Genomic DNA, 19,743 nt, shown 5'->3' with positions numbered 1-19,743 from the left:
AAATCCCATTCGTTGCCATCAAGAAATGTATTTTATTTGATAATATGAATTTAACATCCCGGAAATGCATAAGAAGGGAAGGCAGTGGGAGCACATCCATACTAGGCGAGCTGGGCATCCTAGAAACTGAGCCCTGCAAGCCTGTGAGCCACAGAGAGGATCACCTTTCGGATAGGTCCTAATCTGGCCTTGAAGGAGCAACAGTGATGAGGCAGAGAAAAGGAAAATCAAGGTGTAAAGGTTAATCCTTGCAAGTGGATGTGCCTGGTACGGATTGACTCAGTCAAGGTGGAGAATATATTTGGGCAGATGTTGAAAGAAAAGCACTTAAAGGTGGAGGGTCAGATAGATTTCTTAAACTGTCATATATGTTTGCTTTTTATTTAGTCGTAAATTTTATATATAAGGTAAGATGAGAAAAGATAAAAATAGACAAAACTGTCATGAATATGTGATATCTCAACAGAAATATTTCAGATGCCTCTCTGTCTGTTTGTCTTTCTGTCTCTCTCCTCTGTGTTTGTGTGTGTGCATGCATATGTGCTACTGTGCTGCATTATTTTTTAACTGTGAATTTTCACATCAATCCATAGTTATAACACAGCTATAAATGCTATTTTGCTTTATTTCTTTCTTGCCATTATGTGTATTTAAGTTTTTTAAAACATAATTCTCAGGATGCTATGCCCAAAATTATATATTCTGCCTTTTCATTTCATGTGATAAGCACTTTTCACGTGTTGCTATATAATCTACTGAAGGTTTTAAGAGAGGCAAGCATAATGATCATATTGTTTGCTCAGTTTGGCAGTGGTAGGCTTGATCAAGGTGCACATTTTAAACTGTGGAGATTTTATGATGTGCAACCTTCTCCTGACTTGCTGCATAGCCTGCTGGTGTTGCCGGTATCCAGAGATATCCCTGCAGCTCCCTTGCTAGTCTGTTAGTCAAGTGGAAATCTTATAACTAAATAGTTTCTCAGATCTTTTATTATTCCTTGCCAGACTCAGCTGGGTAATTTGTGACCTGTCACATGTGAAGGGCTCTTCACTGTGAGGAGTGTAACCCAAAGCCTAGGCAACGCATGAAGTATTATTCTAAGGGACACCCACTGCAAGCTGGCCCTGCAGCTTGGACAAAGCTGAGCTGAGAAGGCAATCGGCTGCCTGCTGGGTTTGTGGGTCTCTGAATGGCCAATTTGCTGGGATTAACAGAGGTCTGGCTTAATAAATGTGTCTGCATGCCTAATAGATTTGAGTAAATGAACCTTAAAATACTTGATTTAATTTAGCATTGGCCATTCTATATCGGTGGCCAATGAAGAACTCAAGGATCCTGTTGACTGTTCCAGCTTTGTGGGGAAGGTGAAATCAGCCATGATGCCATAACTGCTGATGAAAAACAAAAGCCATTTGGAAAGCGGAATTAACTTCTGCTATTTATCTAGTATAGATGGCTGTCTGTGGTCTGCCACCCAGAGACCCAGCATCAGCATCCATCAGAGTTTGTTTGCTGTGGCTGTGTGCCCTGACTGGCTGGCACGATGGCTCTCATTCACACACCTCTGATGGTGTGTTCCCTTTGTCCTTCAGCCCTGCACCCTTTCTTGGCTTTGGAACCTGGGGAAGCAGCCAGATAAAGATGAGATAAGACTTGTTAGAACAGGAGGAAATAAGCTGCTCTCAGAGGAGATGATGCTATTCATTTAAAACTATGCCATTACCAGCTAAGTCTTGGGATAAGAATAATCTCCTGGGCGGGGGAGAGGGCTACAAGTCCCACTTAAGACTAAGGAAGACAACAAGGCAATAGTGAAGGTTTCCTGAAGAGAAAATAAGGAACAGAGGAAGAAAGGTCTTGCTGGTGAGTAGTAGAAGAGCCTCCGAGGGACAGCCAACTGGACAGAAGGACAGTTTAAGATAGTTACCACCTGAGGGAATACTTCATAGTCTTGAAAAATAAAAGCATTTTTATTATTCCTTCTGAGAAATTTTCACCTAGTATTTTATGACAAAAATTCAAATATACAGTAAAATGGCCAGAATTTTATAAGGAACATCCATATATCCACCATGCTTAGTGTGCTAATAATGTTTATTATAGAAATGGCCCAAGTCTATCTCTTCAACTCTGTCCATTCATTAATCTTGACTTCTACAAATTTAAAGTAAATTAAAACTTACGTGCTTTGTCCTAAATCATTAAGCTTGACTAAATCATTGACAGTAGTTCAGTTTCTTGATAGTTTTCCTTGTTGGATGGTATAGAATTTATCAGTGCTGGAATACACTCATCAGCAGTGTGTATTTACAGCCTGCAAAGTCATTCCCTTGGGTAGCCTAGCTGTGGTGACACCATATTACCACCCTTCTACAAGCCTCCTTTTATGTTCTCAGCCAATCCCATCCCACACTCATCCCCATCATAGGCTAGATTTGCCTGATACAGAACATCAGAAAACCACAATCAAATAGTACACATCACTTCAGTTCTGGGTGATTTGTTGCCCTCTTTTGGCCCCTGCAGGTACTATACACATATATGTTGTGCATAGATGTACATGCAGGCAACCATATGAAACAAAATATATAAAATAAGATAAAAACAAGTAAAATATTTTTTAAAAAAACTCTAAACAGGCATGGTATCATGAAATATATGGCAGAGCGACTTCTACCTTATTCTTTATTCAACTCCAAAGGTACATCTGTGTGCCGTTATAAAGCTGTAAATATGATATATAATGATTACACCTTAGGGATTGTCCTTAGTTGGGGAAAATGGTATTTCTTTATATTATCCCCTTCTTTTTTGTTTAATAAACATCAAAGAAAAGATATCAGAAGCTCGGGGAAGTATCTCTAATTCTGCTCGACTAGCACCATCATCAAGGAGTACTATAGAACTTGAAACAGAAGAAATCAAATTAATTCTTTAGAAGCCCTGCCAAATCTGGTGAGCAGAAAAGGACTTCAGTCTCATAGAAGGAACGTCTAAAATCTGCACCTTCACATCTTTGCATCTCTCTGTGTGCTCATACCCAACCCATCATGGGTACCTGTGAGAGCTGGCACATGCCCCGCCCCCCAGGGGCAGGGGGAGTTGCCTCATCTGTGCTTGAGTTGTATCTCCCTAATGTACCTTAGCTCGGCCTCCAGCGGTTATACCTTACCTTCCAGAGCCCAGGCAGCATGAGATGAGAGGGGGCTTTAAGAAAACCACCAAGTACTGACTCTTCCATCTCAGGATCTGCCTTCTCTCCTATAAACACCCACTTACATTTTATTTCTTTTTTATCCTTGATAAATTTATGTATTTTGCTAAGTCAGGAAGAAGAAGAAGAAGAAGAAAAAAAAGAAAACCAAATAACAACCTATTATATATGCATGTTTGTATATTCTCAAACTAATAAAAATGGCCAAAAATGCTTTGCAAGGGAAAACAGATACAAGCAACAAAAACCAATTGTAAAGCCACTGTATTTGTTTTCTGTGTGTTTCCTGTTGTAAGAATGGTGCTGTATCTGAGTTATGTGATACTGAAGTAAGTAACAGGTCACTTCTTTGAAAAATCCTTGCAGCCCAATCGAGTATGGTATAGAACACAAGGGACCCTGGATAATGAAAGGAAGTGATTCCTTGTTTCAAGAGCCATCAGATACAAGCATTAGAAGCTGGTTTTATTTTGCCTAGAAGAAAGCACAAAGTGATATGACAATTCAAAACTGTCACCAAGTTTTCAGGGTTAAAATTTTATTAATTTTAAGTTGGTTAATATTCTTCCTAGCATCTGGAGAAATAACCACAGTTTGGGGGGAATTAAATAAAAATTTTGGGTTTTTTTTTCTTATTTTTAAGTAAAGAGCCCTTGGGAACTGTCATGCTATGCATAAACATGGCATTCTGAGATTTACAGGAATGAAAAGAAATCTGGTACCCCACAGAAAACTGAAGGGGTGTTCCTGTTCTCTTTCTTGCAGCCCCTCATCACCTTGGACAGCAGCATCTCTTTCACATTCCTTGCAGAGGGAACCAACACCATCACTGTCCAGGTAGCTGCTGGGAATGCCCTCATCCAAGACACAAAAGAGATTGCAGTACATGGTAAGCTCTGAAAGTGGTCATGGGATGTTCTTGTCTACTCATGCAGTTCCCTCTTCCTATCCTTGTGCCAACCATAACCTGCTTCGGAATTCACCAGGCTATAGGGAACTGACTGGCATCCACACATGTAGACTTCATTGGATGGAGAAGTTAGATTTAAAAATAAGCCAATCACAGGTAGACATCTGTTGTCCTTTGTGGAGGTATGCATCTTGTCTTCCACCTAGATTAAAGTATGTTTGGGGTACTTGTCAGACAAAGACATTTATGACAGTTAATGGAAAGCTAAAGGAGAACTGTAGAAAGAGTTAGATCTGACGGTCTGCTAAAGTGTCTACAACGCGTGCAGCATGTTCTCCGTGAAATGGTACAAGTGATCTACAAAGCCGGCAAAGTAATGCTCCCCAAACTATAGAGCTCATATCTTACATAACGAAATGACCTATACAGAGCAAATGTGGTTCTAATTTTTTTTTTATTATTGGAAATTGCAGCCTCGTTGTCTATAAAGGCTTTATAATGAGGCTAAAATCATAAGCTTGTGTAGCTAAATACATATGATATAAGCCATGAAAGTTGAAGTAAAACTGCCTAGGAGACAAAAACTATAGTAAAAGTCATGGGGTAGAAGGGAGGGATTGTACAGAGGGATATTGGGTGGATATATATGCCCATCTATGAAAATGCTTTTATGAAACCTAATACCATGCACTATGAATGTACAGCAATAAAAATAAATATAAGCTTAAATGAAGGCAGAGAAAGTTTGCCACCACACTCTGAACCATGAAAAATAGTTCTTAATTACTACATTTATTTTAAATGAAATTGATAGCCCTATGCTTTCATCCCTCCAGACCTCCCATAAGCTCCCAGCAGCTGCTATCATTGTGGTTGTCTACAAAGTTATACAAATGCATGGGAGCTTCTGACCGAGGTATATTTCTTCGGCATTGTCCCAGTGAGGCTTTACATAGTACTCTTACCAACTGGCTGCTGGACCCCCTCATTAGGACCTGACGTAAATATTTTTATTGGAGTTGAGATGTTCCACTGAAAAGTGGTGCACGTTAGAAATGCTGATTTTCATGAATTAACACCAAGTGGATAAACCTGTGGGCTCATTAACCAGGTCAAGAAATCAAGCATTAATGGCTACCCCTGGAGGCAAGGTTTTTAGCCCCTTTTCCTCTCCAGTGAGGTTTTTTACAGCATCACCAACAATAGAACTGAAGGGCAGGGAGGTGCAAAGTCCTGATTGCTATGCTTTGGCTTGGCTTTGAGATATCCACAGAAAAGAGTTCAGATTTCCTTTCGGGCTTCTCTTCCATTCCATCCAATATTCTTTACAGGAATTAGCAACACAAGGAAGAGCACAAACCTGCTTTTGGTGGGAAATTTTCCTTCTTTTCAGAAGCGTAAGAGAGACTGACCATAAGGAAAGGTGACTGACTCCCGTGGAAGAGAAGAGATTGCTATGGGCCTATGGGCTCTCACATCCTCCCTCACCCGCTCCACCAGCTTCACCAGCACATTCTGTCTCTTTGCAGAATACTTCCAGTCACAGCTCTTATCGTTCTCTCCGAACCTGGATTACCACAACCCTGATATCCCTGAATGGAGACACGACATTGGCAATGTCATCAAGCGAGCTCTGGTTAAAGTAAGTTGGCTCCGTCTCTGATTGCTTATCTTTGGGCAAAGAAGGGAAATAGGTGGCAGTGCCAAGATTTGAGGCTGCTGTTCTTCAGACAGATAAGGATATTGTTTCTCTATATAGAGGAAGAAAGGATGAATAGGGGAAACAAGAGAGAGAGGAAAACTAAGAAAGGAAGAGAGGCTAGTCCTATGTTTGAATATGAAAAACTGACTTAGCATTTGTCAAGACCGGGTCTCAGAAATATTTGGGAATATGGAAAAACTACTTGATGAATCTACTCTAATTTTGTGTGTGTTTCTACCCTTTGAATATGATTAGTGCCTTCTTAAATACATATTTAAGTTCACTAGTCTACCATGACCTCATATGATACTAGAGGTCTAGGAAACAGAAACCCACCAGGGAAATACAGCTATATATTTAAGCCAAGGTCATATTTTCTTTGGTGAAAATAAAAGAGATTTATTCCATTCTCAGAACTGCATAGTAAAATAGAGTGGTGAGTAAAACCACCAATATAAATGGAGAAGTAAGTCTAGTATGCAATTAGTCCTATGATCGAGGCATAGCCAGCATCTTCAAAAGGCACTGAGAAATGTGCGACTCTCTTGTCCTGGGGATTGCAATGTTGACACAGAAATGCAATTCAATAGATACTTCCTGAACTATTGTAATAGTTCTGGAGGGAATATTTGGACTGTGTTTTAAAGGATATCTGTCAGTTAACAGGGAAGAGATGGTACCTTTAAGGTAGAATGAACAGTCCATGTAGAGCCAGTTCCTGCTGGAAGAGCTCTGTATGTTGCAGAAATGACATAAAGTTTGATGTGGTCAACCTACACCTGAGAGGAAAACAAAGTGGACAGTGATGGACCAGAGTGACTAAATCAGAGTCTGAAGAGCTAAGTTGTAGGCATCAGAGGATGTGAAGGGTATGGGGGTTTTCTTTAAGTAAGAAAATGGTCTCAATAGGTATATTTCCAGGTACTTATTGTGGTCGTGATGCAAAGTAAAGGCTGCTGGGGGTAGGAAAGGCAGCATGTGGAGATGATTTCAGAACAAATACAAAGGTTTTGAAGACCAGGAACAATAAAATCACAAAGAGAATGGAATCAAGGACTCATTAGGACAATGAGCAATACAAATACTAGGACCTATTAGCGAGAGGGAAAGAAAAGCTTTGTAGTTCAAACAGTAGATCAGAAGTATTCTTGCCATTAGCCACTTAGGGACTATGTAGGGAAAAGTGTACCTGGGGATCAGTAGTGGCTTTTGATGTTTCGGTGTGAGTTTGAAGGACAGGAGGAATGACCACATCAGCATGAACAGTTGGGGATCTGAAGGTCAAGCGAGGTTCAGGCTGCAGGGAGAGATGCCACAGCCAATGCTTTGGAGATCTTGAGTCTTGATTGGGAGGAAAGAGGAAGCAGGTCATCGAAATTGTTAATATATCTCAAAGAGGAAGTGGGAGAAGCACAGGGGAAGATATGGAGAAGGGGCTGGCAGAAAGGAAGCAGAGTAAGCGAGGAGGATGGAGGGAAATTCCCATAGGCGTTATCTCAAGAGTTCTTCAGATTGTTCATGAAGGAATTGTTCATAGAAAGAGATAAGAATAGGACAGCTGTGCTATGCTTCTTTGTTTTGTTTGGGCTACCATAGACTAAATGACTTATGAGTGACAAAAAAAAATTATCTCTTGAAATTGTACCATGCTAGAAAGTTTAAGATCGAGGCATTGTGTAAGAGCATGACTCACAGATGACGCTTTCTCGGCTTTGTTCACATGGTGGGAAGATGGCAAAGTGGCTCTTTTGGAGTACTTTAATAAAGGTCCTGACCTCGTTTATACTTTAGTGGCTATCTCAGACTACCGTAATGCGGGCATTGGCCTTGTTCATGAGTGTTCTGCCCTCATTTCATAATCACCCTCCCCAAACCCTTCCTTCCTGTACCATCATGTTGGTGATGAGGCTTAAAACAAACATTGTATGGGGAACACAACATTTAGACCACAGCAATACACACTAACCATATCATCCAGGATGGGGTCATGTTTTATATGCTTGTAGTAATTAAACACTTAACAGCTTTTGAAGGAACTTTTTGGCGATTGCCTATCAGTTGGTGCCTAGGCCTTACATCTTCAAGAGGTCAGATAACCACGTGCTCCTTTGGTGGCACTAAGTGAATATAGCAGCACAGCCTCAAGGCCCCACTATTATCTATGAGTGACATTGCCTGAGATGCCTATTCTTGAATCAAGGGTCACATCAGACAAGGCACCAATGGGTTTACCCCTTTGCTCCATTGGATAATCCTCAGTACTTTGCACCGTTCTCCTGGCTATGATATTTGCTGCCTCTGGCTGATGAGAAGAAGGTCTATCTGCTCTGTGCACTAGGACTCTGAAACGTCCAATATTTGGTGGTCATGCCTCCCAGCAGGATACTGAGACATCTGGCAAACTGCAAGGCAATGTCTTCTTGGTTGGTAGATTTCGTAGACTTGACTGTTGTTTCTGTCTTTCTTCCTGGCTCTCTTTTGTTTCTTTATAACATCCCTGGGAGTTATCTCCAGTCATTAAACCTAGTTCTACATAGGAATCAGAGCTGAGCAAATAGGAAACAATATACCCCTCTGCCTCTATTCAGTTTGGCAAGCATTCATTGGTTCGCTGAGCTTCTACCAAGCCAAGAAATTAGAATTGTGAAGCATCCTCAAAGATGTTTTTCATGACTTTCCAGGGAAGCACGCAGTCAGAACCTGGAGAGAGAGAGAGAGAGAGAGAGAGAGAGAGAGAGAGAGAGAGAGAGAGAGAGAGAGAGAGAGAGAGACTACAATAAAACAGGTGCAATTGTCGAAAGCAGTGGACATGATCCTGTGTTCCCACAGTGTGGTGGCCATGGTGATTTGAATGGCCTAGAGGAGATCACTGTAGGCAGGTGGTCACATGAGACTCCCAGGAGAGAGGTGGCATTTCAGCCGAACCACACATCCCCTGTCATATTTATACATTAGAGAACAGGCATTATTCTGAAATAAAGATCATCAATACACACAGGAAGAAGTAATCCATGGGAAAATTCAGTTCACTCTCACTCAATTTTTCAGTCAGAAGTTTGTCTCTTTTAAGTTTTTAATCACAAGATTCAAGAAAATCATGCACCCAAGAATAGAAAAATGTACTCATAATCTCATCTTAACATTTAGCATTTTAGTTTTTATAAACATTTATGTTTTTATAAATTTGTAACCAAGGACTCTATCAAAGAGTTGAGTATGCAACCATCTTAAGGGTCCATATAACCTCATAGTGTTCAACATCACCTTCTACCTTCAGTAATGGTTGAATATTTTCTGAAGTTTTGAATGTTTAAGCTTTCCATTTATTTCTTATTCTACAGAATATTGTGTTTCTTCCTATGTCTGTTTTTTTCAAGCATTTTGAGTCATTTCTTTAGGACTAAACATATTGCAATTGCTGACTGAAAAATATGAATATTTTTATAGTCTAAAAGAGATTCTTTTGAAAAGCAAATTGATGATGGGTATCAATTCCTTTTCATCTTGCCAGCAGCAGTAAGTGGCTGTCTTTCCACTGTGGCCACACTAATGCTATTAAACTTAAAACATCCCGACTTTAACTGAATAAAACAAGTGCTCTTTGGCTGTTATTTGAATTTGCCTCTCCCTATGTTTATAACTCCTTACTCCTCATTTGGAGCTTGAATCTTCAAGTGTGATTCAAGTTTGAGACACTGCTCAAGTTCTCTCAATGCAAAAAATAAAAAATAAATAAAAAATATGAGAGTAACTGTACTTTTGCTAATGCTCTCAGAAAATACCATTTCAGAAATCACTTGGAATACTCTGGAAGTTTCAGTAAAAATGTAAATGAGAGCAGAGAAGCCAGTGATTCATTACCTGGCAGCTCAAGGGGAAAATGGGAAAGAGGTCTGGGTGTACACTGAGGTCTGATAATGAAATGCTATGTGTTTAAAAGCTCAGACAGGCCCTGTGGCTACGAATAGCACTCTGCTCTATGGAAGCACAGCCCCTGAACCCCTGCTCTGCTCTGTTTTGCAGGTGACCAATGTCCCAGAAGACCAGATCCTTGTGGCTGTGTTCCCAGGTCTCCCCACTTCAGCAGAGCTTTTTATCCTCCCACCAAAGAACTTGACAGAGAGGAGGAAAGGCCACGAAGGGGATCTAGAACAAGTACGTGGAGGACTCTTGGCTGGGACACCTGCCACCACACCATACTCTGAATTAATGTAACAACGTTGTTTCTAGTCAGCCAGTGGCTCTCCCCCACCAACCAGCATCTTGAGCAATTATCGACCCCGTGCAGAATAAACAAGGACAGAATAGCATCACTGGCCTCACTTATAACAGTGGTTGGCATCCTTTGACCTTGCTCGTATGTACCCCCAATGGCTTCTTGGTAGCAAGGAGACAGAGAAGGGGAAGAGATGGGTTGTCTCATTTTGCTTTGACAAAAGGAGCAGTATTTCCAAAGTGGCTTATGACTGCCTGTCATTGTTAGTGGGACATGTGGTTCATGCGATCTGTACATAGTCCTGGAAGCAAACAGAGCACTGGTCTGCTGTTTCTCCCTATCACTTCTGCTTCCACTGGATATTGATGGCTGTACACTGTGTCACCCTCTCCCATCTCCTCAGGATGCTGAGTCAGGAAAAGTAAAATAGGAAAGAACAAAGCTGCCAAAAGGCTTGTGATTTAAATGTAATTGCTCCTATGTGGAGTAGCCATGGCACTGACCCTCTGCATCCTTCTGATTCTCATCTGGCTTGGTTGATATCCATCTCTATGTCCACCCATGGTGCTGAGACAGAGGAAATGCTCTCGTCCTTTTCTCTGGACTGAAGGGTTTCTTGACATCATGGGGATGCATGCTGAAGTCATCCAAAAATAAATCTATCTTCTTGGTGCACCTCTAACATTCTCTAAGACTTCATTATTCTGAAATAGCATGTAGCAAACATGAACGGCATTTGGAAGCAACACTGTCTATCCTTTTAGATAAATAGGTAATTACAGTGATGAATAGCAGCCACGATATTAAGGTGTATACAGCCAGATAAGAGGTGGGGACAACAGTCTATGTGAGCCTCAGCTTTCCTGTGGGAATTACAGAGCAATAAAATCAATGTTATGTGCTCTGAGACTTGCTGCGGAAAGTGAAGAGGAAAAATTATCCCATAAAAGGAGGAAACCTCCACTTTGATGTTTGTCTCCCATTGTCTCTGGGATGGGACATGCAGAGGATTGGGCTGGGGCTCGGCCTGTTCTTTCATCCCTACAGGCACCTCTGTAGCCAGCGTGTTACCTGATAAGATTAAAGAACTAATGATGAGTTGACATTCTTTCATTGAACCCACAACATGTCCCAGGTTCTAAAGGCAGGCATGAAAGAGCTCTAGGCTCGAAGTTGAATAAAATACTATGTCTGTCTGAGCTCTCATTCGTGGGGAGCTTTGGAAAGCTGCTCTTTCTTTTTGACAGACATGCTTCTGACTCTCCACTTCCGGGTCTCATGCCATTCTGTAGGATGTGAGAACCAAGTCCATAAAGGTTACCCAAAACCCCTGAATGAACTTGTTTTGTTTGTTTGTTTGTTTGTTTGTCTTGTTTTGTTTTTGCCAGTTGACTCCTGAGGGAGCACTCTCACTTGCCATGTCTGTCCATGAATCCCCTCTCTTGTTTTACAGATTGTAGAGACACTATTCAATGCGCTTAACCAAAACTTGGTACAGTTTGAGCTGAAGCCAGGGGTCCGGGTCATTGTGTATGTTACACAGCTGACATTAGGTGAGTGCTTGCCGGGAGGCTGGGAGATGTGGGGATGGATAAGCTATTGTTTTGAGCAGAAAAGAGAAGGGGTAATCCTTAAAACCTTTTCCACAGGAGATTCATTGCCTCAGCCTATATGAGTGATAACGGCTGAGATAAGCTAGTCATGTGTTTCTGAGGCTGTCATGGCAGGTACTGAAGGAGGACCTTCATATTCAATTTGTAAAGTATTTGTCTCGCATGCACAAGACGCAGGGTTGGGTCCTCACAACCATATAAACCAGTAGTAATGGCGCCTTTCTTACAAGTCCTTTGTCATTAAGTCCCAAGTAAGATTTGGAGAAAATATTTAATTTTTTTAACTCTGACTTCATATTTGAGATGGTTGGGTTTTATGAGTAATACTTGGGTTCTTCAGAGGTCTGTGTTTTTCTTAATGTTTTTTAATATGCCATTCAGTTTGTGGAAACAGGGACTAGCTAACTGTTGCTAGGTGCCTTATGAAAGGCATCGAAATACTACATCCCATTGGCATTGATGTGGACCTCCAAGAGCCTCAGTGGACCTCTAAGTTGCTCAGTGGATCTAACTGATCTCAGAATTTTTTGGTACAGAGTTCCTAAAACTCACCATCTGGAGGACTTGTACAAAAAGAAGGTGGTTTTGGAAGAGTAAAACAGTTCAAGGCTGTACTTGCTATTAATCCAAAGTTGTTAATGTGCTGTCACATTGTTAAGAAGACCAAGGAGACAAAGAAGTCAAGACCTTTACTCCCTCAGCTAGTCACATGTACTCAGTTTACACACACACTCCAGCAAGTGTCCCTGGACATCACAGAGGAACACATGTGTCTTCTCATTGCTGAAGCAGAGTGTCCTATCGTAGAGGTGCCCAGGTAGTGCTCAAGCATTGGGAGACTGGGAATCAGACCTTCGTTCTCCAATTGTTCAGCCTCAGCTCCCACTTCCCAGTCAGCACATCTCTTTTTCTCTCCTAGCTCCCTTGGTGGACTCCAGCGCTGGGCACAGCAGCTCTGCCATGCTCATGCTCTTATCAGTGGTATTTGTCGGCTTGGCTGTGTTTTTGATCTACAAGTTTAAAAGGTACGTGCTATTGTCAGTCAGATGGCATCTCCGGGCTAGGCTTATTGCAGTTGTCTCTCACTGTGGCCAATGTTCCTGATATCCACAACATGATCTACATTTTCTTTTCTTGAAGCTCTCCTTGGCACTGGAGAAAAATCAGGAATGGCTGAGGGGCAGGGAGTGAATGTGTATAGAATCAGACCTATATTCAATTTGTAGATTTAATGGATTAAGAAAATAAGGATTAGTTACACACTCATATGTATGTATATATATATATTGTCTCATGTTGTATCTATGCGTATCTCTGTATAAATTTGCATGCTGGGTGATGAGCATTTAGCTCAATTTGTAAAGTATTTGTCTCGCATGCACAAGACGCAGGGTTGGGTCCTCACAACCATATAAACCAGTAGTAATGGCACATGACTGTGATCCCAGGACTTGAAAGGTGGAGGCAGGAAGATCAAAAGTTTGGTACCTCCTCAGTTTCAAGTTTGAGGCCACTGTAGGCTACATGAGATTATGAGTCAATTTAAAAAGAGAGAGAGAGAATGAAAAATGTTGCATATTATATATTGATCCTGTTTTCTTCTTTTGCTGTTTCTAAAAGAGAATTTTCAGGCAAAGAAAACCCTAAATGTATTCAGAAATTAGTTTCGAAGGCCCCATGAATGGTGATGTTAACAAAAACAAAGAAGTTGAAAGGAACATTTATGCACTAGTATTCAAATTATCTAAACCTCCAAAGAGGGTTCCTGACTCAGATTATGAACACTGAAAATGAGACAAATGAGACAGTCTCAGTTTCGCTTCTGCCATGCACACCCTTGGGAAGATGTTTTCATATCTACAAGCCTTCATTTCCTCATCCATAAGATGTGAAAAGCAATAGCATCTCAATGTTTGGGTGTGTGAATTCAACATTATTAGCTGCTATACCTACCATACGCTGAGTAGTCAAGAAAACTGAGGTGTTACCAATAACAAAGATCTGACAGGTAATATAAGAGGACCTCAAAATTATGATGAAGAGACATATTTTCTGGAAAGCCTGAGAAAAATGAAATAACATTATTAATTATGTGATCTTGAAAGCATATCTTGGTCTGGGAGTATTCCCAGGCCCAGAAGACAATCTTTGTGGATTGTTGAGGGGGATGAGGGTGGGTTTTACTCTTCTCCATTTATTTTTTTTTCTTCATTGATATTTAAGTTGCTTAGAAACATATTTTTTATTCAATATAAAGTTCAACTGTTAGCCACAAGGGCAGGGATTTCCCAACTCTGTCTCTTAGCCTCACCTAGGGAGACTGAGTTTACTTTCCTAGTAGATTTACAAGCTTGAATGTGAAATTGTCTGCCTTTGGGTTAAAGTGGATCAACCCATCTTTTCCTGTTTGTGTTGAATACAGGAAAAAATCCTTAGAGTATAATTAAAGACAAAATTTTAATAAGAAAAGAAAATACCCTTTTATAGATGTACTTAAATTATATATATATATATATATATATATATATATATATATATATATATATATATATATATATATATAAAGAGAGAATGTCAGTCATCCAAGGTTTTGTTTGTGAGAATTTCTGGATTGTGAAAAATGTAAAGACCTGGGGTAAGAGGTTACTATCAACTGAACAAAATGTGTCCTGGCTTGTCCTACATTTCAGTTCCACAATGGAAGAAGCTGAGAATGAATAGAAACCCTGCAAAGCATAATATTGTGTGTCACACATCTCCAAATTCAAGCATGATAACTTGTGACTCAGAACTTTTCTCTAGTTGTGTAAAGGCTCCTAAACTCGCAGACAATCAGCTTCTCTCTGTAGACAACTCTAACTTGTAGATTTTCATACATGAATATGCTTCTGTAGTGACATCTCAGAATTACTCTACTTTGTAGTTCTCTATTATCTGGCAGAATTTCCTGTCTCCGACAGTGGATTAGTGCCAGTCAGACTGGATAAACAGCATTAAGCCGAAAGGTAACCTTTGCTTTTCTAGCCCACACTCCTGAACAATTTTTTCCCAGTGCTCCAGGCCCGTGTTGATACTCTGCTGAATTTTCTTTGGTGTCTTTGGCCTTTTCTTTTTTCCCTGTCTTGTAGCATCTCAACAGTGGCTGTGCAGAGTACGCCAGCTAGCAAACAAGTAAAGGTCAGGCTCTGCTTCCTGGATCTTCCACTCTCCTCTGCCTTATTCATGACCCTCCAATAGAGTTTCTATAGTAATGAGGACACATCATAATCACTGCTGGAATGGTAGCCCCTATTATGACAGGGGAACTCAGTTTTAAATTTTGACATTAATGAAAATACAAATAGTTACACCTAGCCAGCAAACACTGTTGAGCAGCTCAGACAAGGTAATGGGACAGTTTCATTTTTATTTCTGGAATATTGGCTATACTGTTTATACAAGAAGTTTTTTTTCTTTATGGCTACCAGCAAAACTAATTTAATGTGTGTTTGTTATACAAGTAAATATTGAGTACCTACTGTGCTCTATGTACTGAAAACCACCCAACAAGGTTAAGGAGAGTAAAGTAGGACCCACAAGCATCCTTCAAGTGAATATCACCTTGCCTCTCAGATCGCATCTGCCTCGCAGTGAATGCAGTTTCCAGACACCTTAGCACTGTAATTAAAAATCATTGTAAAGTGTTTTTACTCCCAACAAGACCCACTTTCCATTGTTGTATATCCTTCTCTGTGATTATTCAAGAAACTATTAGAGCCTTTACATTTCTTTCTATCTCTTTATTTTCAATAGAGCTGTCATTATAGTTCAAAGCCTGTGTTCTTCATAGCTGGATAAAATGAATATAAACTGCACCTGGTTTTTGTTTGCTTGCTTCCTTTTTTAGAATACTTGGGCTTCTTCACATTATAATTTCTGTTTAAGCCTGAACAGATATTTGGCCCAAGATACATCCCTTGATCTCTTTATGGGAACACAGAGCGCAGACTTGACTGACATCTTTAAAAGTTCCACATGTGTATGTGTTAAGCAGTGAAAGGCAACTTGACAGCTTTTTATAATATTACAAATTGTGATGTCAAAGTTAGTTCCTTCCATCCATATATTAAAGATGAAAACATGTTTATTTTCATGGATTGAAATAAAGTTAGCACTCATTGTAAGGCCTAATGAGTGCAAACACTCACAGGGGGCTGTAGCTAAGACAGTGTGCATGTCTGTATGATCAGCTTTGACTGTCCCCAGACTTAGCGAATATTAATATTACAATTGAACTTAACATGCATAAGCAAATTTTAGTTTTCTGAGTAGAGATGTTTAGCTAAAAATCAAAATAGAGGCCATTCAAGTTCATGTATCTACCTATCATCTATCTATCTATCTATCTATCTATCTATCTATCTATCTATCTATCATCTACCTATCATCTATCTATCTATCTATCTATCTATCTATCTATCATCTATCTATCTATCTATCTATCTATCTATCTATCTCCCATCTATGTCACCTATCTACTATTTTTCTCATCATCATTTTCTTTTTTCCATTATCCATGCCTTGCTGAGGATGACTTTGACCTGATCTTCATGCATGTGTCTCTGAAGGGCTTAAGTTAGAGGCCTGCACCAGATAGCCAATTGTGATGCTGTGTATGGAAAGAAAACAAACACTGGAAGTTGGGCATAGAGGAAAGGTAGAGACAAGTTTCGTTTAAAACTTAATTTCAGAGTTTATTTAAGAGTTGTCCTGGGAAACATTCTTAAATATCACCACATTTGACCTCGCTTGGGTTGTAATAAAATGAAGACAATGAAAGAATGAAAATTATACTGATTGAAACTAGGACAAAAGAGAGATAAACCTTTAGGAATGCATGGGATACGCCAGGTTGGCGGAGACCTTAGAAGACTTAGAAGACGTTCTAGAAGAATGTCTTTCTGTCATTACAGGATGTAGTTCAACATCCCCACAATTCACTGACACAAGAAAAATATTTTAAAAATCAGTCATTGAACTGAAAACCAGTCTAGTAGACTAGACTGAGCATGTGCTTTGTATATTTTGTTCATTCATTTAGTAACTGCCTAAGAAATGCAACTGTGTGCTACCTATATATGACCATAGAACACTTAGACCTTGCCTGTATAAAGTTTTTAGTTTACTGAGAATGATGTAAAAAGAAGTCAATCAACATCAACTACTCTATCACTCTAAGACTCCACCTTACTGGTTGTGTAGACCTTATCATGTAATTACATATTTAACCAGGAGAAATGAGGGACCAAGGGAGCCTTCAGAAGTGAAACATAAGTCAAATACTGAAGGACAGGGATAAAACATCACCATGAGAGCCATAGATGCCTCGTACAGACAGAGGGGACCATTGGCTCAATGTCAAGTCACTAAGAGAAGAGCCTTTTCTGTAGATTGTCACAGACCAACGTTTGGACTGATAGGCACCAAGTGACACTGGTATCAGCCTCTCCTGACAACCTGGGAGAAGAAAGATCCCAAATCTGTCCAGTTTTGATCGATGAAGTCACAATTCAATTTTGACTGAAGATCATGGTCGAGAGCTGTCCACATTAAGCATATGGGGAGCATTGGGTTCCAGTGTGGAGCCTCTCATGACTGAAAGAGAGTAGGGTAGGTGGCCATAGAAGCCTGGTTGGGGCAAAAGTCAATCTCAGTAAGATTTCAGTCTGCACTTGCCTTCTGCCAACCCTAAGCTGGCTGCCTCACGTCTCCAAACCCTCCCTCTCCTTTTATGTCTTTCAGGAAAATCATTTGGCCTCTCTTCATCCTTCCTTTAACACACTCTCAGTCCTAAAATGAGGCTACTGCTATTCCCATTAATCAGAGAAGGAAACTGTCAAAATATTTCATATATTTGACCCATTTGTTCCTCTAAAAGAGTAACAATGGCCATGGGTGTGTAACTTTGGGCTGTTCATAAAATAAGGCAATACATGTATACATGCATACATGGCCACTAGGGAAAGACATCATTGAACTCTGTAGAATTTCAGACTCAAAATCTAGCTACTTTAAAAAAAACAGGTAAATATTTTCAAATTTCACAGAGTAACTATCAACACCATTGCCCTCTTTTGCAGGAGGTTCTGTGGGTAGCATCTCACCTGGGCATCTCTGGCTAGGCTTGCATCCTTAGCCTGAGCATCTCGTGTGGCCAGGCCCTTCTCCTGACCCTGGCTGTTGCTGTTAGTAACATTTCCTCCCTGATCCCCAGGACTTCTCATCGTGTACGTCAGGCATGCCCTTTATCTCACTCTGATTTTTGGTCCTACCTCATGTAGGAAAATCCCCTGGATTAACATCTATGCTCACGTCCAACATGACAAGGAGCAGGAGATGATTGGGTCAGTGAGCCAAAGTGAAAACGCCCCCAAAATCACACTCAGTGACTTCACGGAGCCGGAGGAGCTGCTGGACAAGGAGCTGGACACACGGGTGATAGGTACGTGTGCCTGTGCCACCGCACTCAGAGGCCTCTGTCCTGCAAATATCCTGTCACGTAGCTGGCATTGTGTGTACCACCAGACAGTCCTACACTACAAGGTTTGAGAAAGTGACTGGTTACAGTGACGTAATCTTATTTTTTTTTTTCTTTTAGCCCCATGAACTTAACAGGCTATATATTTTTTTCTCTTAGAATTTAATAAAGATTGGAAACATGGGTGTCCCAGTAGAGAATAAGTCAGTTATCCATTGCTACAGGGCTTTGTTTTTCTTTTTCTTTTAAGTTTAAAAACCTAAAGTTGTGTAAGTCCTTCATAATACCTACATGAATGCAGACCGTGGTATGGACCACCATTTACTTGGCCAATCTGTAAACCTCATGAGTACTCAGTACCACACCTTCCTCAACTGTAAAGTGGGAATTATAATACCAGGGCTCTGTCTGTCATGTACTGACTTGAATTCTGTTCTGAAATGAATGATGTTACAATTTAGTCCTGTGCCTGATCCACAGTAACTGCTTGCTACATGCCAGCTATTACTGTAATGACCGGTACAGCATAAGATGACTGTCAATCTATTAGTCCTACTTTTCTTCTCTTTTGGAAGGTAGGTTGTCAACTGGTGGGAATATCCAGATGCCCCATACTTATTTAAAAATAGTGCAACCAAAACAAACAAACAAAAAACAAAACAAAACAAAAAAACCCCTCACATATTGCAACCTGTTCCAGTTAGTTTGGTATTTGTCAGTGAATAAAGACTCGCCACCCTCATGGAACTTACTTCTGTTTCCTCTCTGTCTCTTTTCTCTCTGCAGGAAGCATTGCCACCATTGCCAACAGCGAGAGCACAAAGGAGATCCCCAATTGTACTAGTGTGTAACCAAGAAGCCACGTGGGCAACCATCTTCCTGACTTTTTATTTTTGATGACTATTACTATTATTATGGAAAAATGAAAATGTCTTTTTTTTACCTTTTGTTTACCAAGGGTCCCTTCACAAATAGGAGGCAGAAACTTAGCTTTGGGAGGGGAAAAAAAAAAGACATTCTTAGCTGATCATAATGAGATGAAGGAATATACGGTTATATTTAGGTTAAGAATGCATCTTCCCACAGGCTTCTATCTTACTCTGCTGTTGGTAGAGCAAAGTCCTTCTTGTGTCCTGTCTTTTGTTGAGTTGGGTTTTTGTTAACTTCCACTTTCCCCTAGCTCTGTCATACTCCACGCTACACACACATACAACACAGACCGTTCCACAGTCCAATGGCAGAACGTTGGTTGAGGGGGAGTGGACGTAGCTGCCAAAGGCACGCACACCTTTCCGAAAGAGGCCCTGCCTTGTGCATGTCAAAACCGAGGCTACAGATGGCATATTGTATATAACTAAATGTAAATAGCTTTTTATTTCCTAAGAAATAATTTAATGTTTAGTAAAAAAGAAAATCGGAAAAAAAGAAAGACATGTGTGTTGGCTTCTGCACTAAACCTTCAGAGCTGACCGCCCCCCCAGCCTGCTTGATGTGTTGGATTCTGGATGCTCTCCAGCTGTCTGCCACACTCAACTCTTGTGTCTCTGTCTACACCATAGCTGGTTTCTACT

At 40.4% G+C, this 19,743-nt stretch overlaps 1 protein-coding gene across 1 annotated transcript in view; it reads left to right on the top strand.

The window, feature by feature from the left end:
- SORCS3 (sortilin related VPS10 domain containing receptor 3) overlaps positions 1 to 19,260 on the top strand; it is a 613,431-nt gene extending 594,171 nt beyond the window's left edge. The window contains exons 21-27 of the mRNA XM_084772036.1: positions 3,980 to 4,103; positions 5,654 to 5,766; positions 9,850 to 9,981; positions 11,496 to 11,595; positions 12,575 to 12,680; positions 17,976 to 18,136; positions 18,959 to 19,260. Of these exons, the coding sequence (XP_084628162.1) occupies positions 3,980 to 4,103; positions 5,654 to 5,766; positions 9,850 to 9,981; positions 11,496 to 11,595; positions 12,575 to 12,680; positions 17,976 to 18,136; positions 18,959 to 19,023 (801 nt within the window). The 3' untranslated portion in view covers positions 19,024 to 19,260. The remainder of the gene's footprint in view (positions 1 to 3,979; positions 4,104 to 5,653; positions 5,767 to 9,849; positions 9,982 to 11,495; positions 11,596 to 12,574; positions 12,681 to 17,975; positions 18,137 to 18,958) is intronic.
- The last annotated feature ends 483 nt before the right edge of the window (positions 19,261 to 19,743 follow it).

This window comes from Acomys minous (assembly GCF_964271855.1).
Source record: "Acomys minous genome assembly, chromosome: 2".
Classification (NCBI taxonomy): domain Eukaryota; kingdom Metazoa; phylum Chordata; class Mammalia; order Rodentia; family Muridae; genus Acomys; species Acomys minous.
Note: the sequence above shows the minus strand (reverse complement) of the source record. Positions and strands in the feature narration are given on the sequence as shown.